The sequence below is a fragment of the Pleuronectes platessa genome, chromosome 13 (genome assembly GCF_947347685.1).
Source record: "Pleuronectes platessa chromosome 13, fPlePla1.1, whole genome shotgun sequence".
Lineage (NCBI taxonomy): Eukaryota > Metazoa > Chordata > Actinopteri > Pleuronectiformes > Pleuronectidae > Pleuronectes > Pleuronectes platessa.
The window spans coordinates 7,599,027-7,603,177 of NC_070638.1; the positions used below are offsets into that span (position 1 = coordinate 7,599,027).

The 4,151-nt window shown below is 42.7% G+C and overlaps 1 protein-coding gene across 1 annotated transcript; it reads right to left on the bottom strand.

Annotated features, from left to right (window-relative positions):
- Positions 1-502: 502 nt before the first annotated feature.
- LOC128455003 (5-beta-cholestane-3-alpha,7-alpha-diol 12-alpha-hydroxylase-like) lies at positions 503-3,680 on the bottom strand. Its single transcript, XM_053438624.1, has one exon. It carries the CDS (start codon positions 3,652-3,654, stop codon positions 2,119-2,121), a length of 1,536 nt encoding a protein of 511 aa, XP_053294599.1. The 5' UTR covers positions 3,655-3,680; the 3' UTR covers positions 503-2,118.
- Positions 3,681-4,151: the final 471 nt, after the last annotated feature.

A 4,151-nucleotide genomic window follows, 5' to 3' on the forward strand; every position in this document is an offset into this window, starting at 1 on the left:
ATATATAAACGTGTCTCCTCCCTGCTCACTGTGGCAGGCAGGGTTGCCACAAAATGACTAAATGACACCGAAAACTTATTCTTGGCACTTTAGAGTTGTAATTGCTTATTTGTATTCATTCAGTTTGCATGACAGTATCTCTGTGAAGACAGAATGACATCTGCAAACTTGTGCAGGAGAACCAGTTTGATAAACATCAGAATGACTGGAATGGCTAAATCCCTTCACCGCCCCCTAGGCAAAATTGTAAAGTATACTGAAAATTTAACAATAAAAGACGACACGCACAACCAAAACTGTACTGCTCTTCTTTTCTGCACTGCACTCAGTATAACGGAGGACTCTCAACCCCCGAGGTCAGAGGGGAGGAGGCAGAATGACCACTGCAGGTGGAGCGCTGACACTTGTCAGGCGTGTTGGTTTATCCTAAATATGAGAAGAGTCGGACTGGTCCAATTTAAGTATTTATTGAGATGCAATGAAAGTTGAACAACATAGCTATGGACAATTATCACAGCCTAGGCTAAATCCGTTAGCAATAGGTAGTTAATAATGGCCCCGAACAAAAGGGGTTTTATATAATTATAACAGTAGATTTAATATGATTGGTTATAAAAGATTGAAGGGGAGTCACCGCAAATCAATATCTCCCTTATTGGTCCACAGCTGTAGTCCCCCGCCTCTTGTCAAGGAATCCAGGAAGTGACAAGAAGCCGCTCTCCGTGACGCTACTACTACTCTGATAGTTGCTAAGCGAAATGTTCTTCTTCATGAAAGGCCTTGACACAGCTGATGCCATGTGGGCCATTGGAGAAAGGAATATGATGTTCCTGCTATATCCAAACAATGTCCTGTTGTTGTAAACATTAGGATCCTCGAAACCAAAAAGACGAAACAAAACAATGTCAACAAAGTCACTGTGTCCGACCTCCAGAACTTATCAGACAGCTGCATGAAATATATCTGATGTGAATGAATCTAGGGGAATAATGGTTTAATACCAAAAGTTAGAATTCAGAACAATTATAAGATTCATTATTAACACTATGCAGCAAGGGTTATTTATAAATCATTTGTATAAAGGCCTTATTTCTGGCCCAACCTGCTCAAGGCCCCCCTCCTGTCTTTATTGCAAAGAATACAGTTAGACCCCAGAACAGCTAAAATATTGAATTCTCACACTCTGGAGTCCACGGTGGTGGAAGATTTCAGGCGAAGGTTCAAGTACTTCTTCATGAACCCCTGTGAAAATATAGAGCCAGGGTCCGCAAACCCTGGAAGCTGATCTTGCAAATAGTGAAAATTGCCATTATCACAATACAGGTAGCGTATAAAATCCTTTATATATCACAAAGAATGATTACACATATTATTGTAGTCTTTTTTTATTTGTCTTCCTGATCAGTTAGTGTCTTTTGGCCTGAGCAACGAGATGATGGTCACTTTCAAAGATGAGAATCTCACCGCCTTCAGACATCTGTTCCTTAAAGGATACAAAGAGCACCGTCTTGGAGGCAACGCACTTTACACGAAATCTGACGTTTATGATCACATCTACTACATCATCAACCGGGTACTGAAAAATGTTGATAAATAGTGTGTCACATTGAAAGTTCATGGCAAGGAACAAATGTAAGTGATGCCTTTCCTCAATTTGTCTTTTCAGTATATCAATCTCCAAAACCTGACCATAGGTAATCTTGCATACGAAAGGGTTGACGGGGAGAGCACTCCTCTGTCTCTCTGTCAAGAATTTTGCATTACGGCAGCATTGATCCTGGAAATAAGACCTTCGACATTGATCCACATATTGATAAAGGTACCAAAACACAAACTGCTATGTAAAGACAACAAAAAGCCAAGAGTCACGACTGGCTTTACAACCTGTTTATTTAACCTCAGCAGCTACAATGGGTTGTGTCCGCATTGTTTTTGAATAAAATGTATTTATAAAAGCTGATTCATGACGACATTGGAACATAGTCCCACTGCAGATTTAATTGTGACTCAGTAAAGAGGAAGCTTGTGCATTTTGGAATCAGAGGTTTGGAAGTGGAATAGTTCCCCTGCAGAACAATATTGAATGTACCTAAGAGATGTCAAAATGATAAGTTGGGTTTAATATGTTGGCCGGTATCGAAACTGGACCTCTCTGTTAGGCTGCATGGATCCAAAGCCCCATCGGCTGAAGTCGAATTCAGGTATCTTCTCCTCAGGATTCTTCAGCTCGATCTCAAAGTAGGCCAACACCAGGAAAACAACCTGCTTCATCTCATTAGAGGCAAAGAAACGCCCGGGACACATGGAGACCCCAGAGCCCCAGGGCATGGAGTAAAACTTCACCTTCTGCCCATTCTTGTAAAACTCAGTTTTCTTGCTCCCGTCAGGATTCAGAAAGCGGTCATATTTGAATGAATGTGGGTCAGGGTGGAGCTCTGGGTCAGTTTGAACAGCAGAATAAGGAAACATAGCCAATCTGTCACCTTTGCGGAGGAAGTATTCACGCCCATCTGCCATCTTGAGGGTCATATCCTGGATCACAGATCTGCTGAGGACAGGTGCAACACAGAGTCGGAGGGTCTCTTCCAAAGCACTGTCCAGGATGGGTGTTTCCTTCAGCATTTCATAGGTCAGGTTGATAGAAGGGCCACCGAGTCTGACTTCCTGCCCTGATTCCTTCAGAACCTTATCAATCTCTTCCTTCACTGCTTTCATGGCTTCTGGGTGTTTCATGAGGAAGAGGAGCAGCCAGAATGAAGCTGGCCCTGTGTTGCCCTGAGAGGCCCAAAGCAGCGCGAACATGAATCTGTTTATCATTGATTCCTTCATATCATTCTCCTCTCGATACTGGGCATTGTCCCTGATCCAGCCACTGACGTTGTTCTTCATCTTCATCTTCTGCACCGACAGAGTTTTCCAGAATAGTTCCAACAGCCTCTTTGTTTCCAACCTTTCCCTCGGTGAGAGGACCCCGTAAGCCAGGTCGGGGAAGAGTTGGTCATATTTACGAAACTCTTTAAACAAGGCTTCAGATTCCGCTCTGTCTTTCTCTTTGGCTTTCTCCTCAACTTCTTCTGACTTGGGAGATGCATTGCCATACAGAGATAAGTAGCCGGCCCTGAAAAGGATATTGTAGCTGTACATAAACAGTCCATCTTCTTTCCAGCTGCTTTCGTCTGCTGCTGAGCCGATTTCATGAGACATCAGATTCTCCAAATTATCCATCATAGCTTGTGTCAATACCTTCAGGCCTTCCCCCTGGAGGTACTTGTTGCTGGAGGCCTGGAGAAGAGTTCGGTAATCCACCTGTGACACATATCCAAACACTCTGCGCGACAGCTGTTTAACAAACGGTAAGTTGTCCAGTTTTTCTTTACTCTCCTTAACAAAAGCCCCAAACGACAGAGGATCCTGAAGGAATGTGATATAACACCCTCCCAGCTGCACTGTGAACACATCACCGTGTTTTTGCTTCATCCTCTCGATGAATTTTAATGTGTTCCTGCGAAACTCCAAGACATGACCCAGCCAGGGGATGAGCCCCTTATCCAAAGGGGGTTCACCTGATCGGTGACGTCGAAACACACCAAGTAGGTAGAGTCCTCCAATCAAACAGGAGAGTAAAGCAAGAAGGAGAGGTAGCAGCAGTCCCATGACTGATTCCTGTAACAGACACAGAGTGATTAGGAGTTAAGCTCCACATCCCGCATTATGTATTGATAAAAAGGGTGGAGCAGAATTTAACATATAACTGTTGTGTTAACAGAGTGAGAAGAAGGTTAACCAGACTGGCTCCACAAAACTAACCCTATCCTGTTGTGGATTTGTTCTGAAAACAACCACGAATATTCAAGAGTTTCTGTCCTTATGGTGCAAAACCCGTTAGATGTGAACAAGGTTGTCAGGATTTCAATTTAAGCTGTTGTGTGGGTCTGACTGAACTCTTAACGAATAAAGATAGAAAGGGGGCATGAACAATTTGGGCCAGATATAATGCCTTCTATACAAATGATTAATAATAACCTTTTCCTTCCTAGTGTTTAATCTTGAAATTAGAATGTATATGCGTCAGAATTTTGTTTCGTTGTTTTGGTTAAGTTGTTTTGAATATCTATACAAACAGAACATTTCATCCGATATAGCAGGAACAC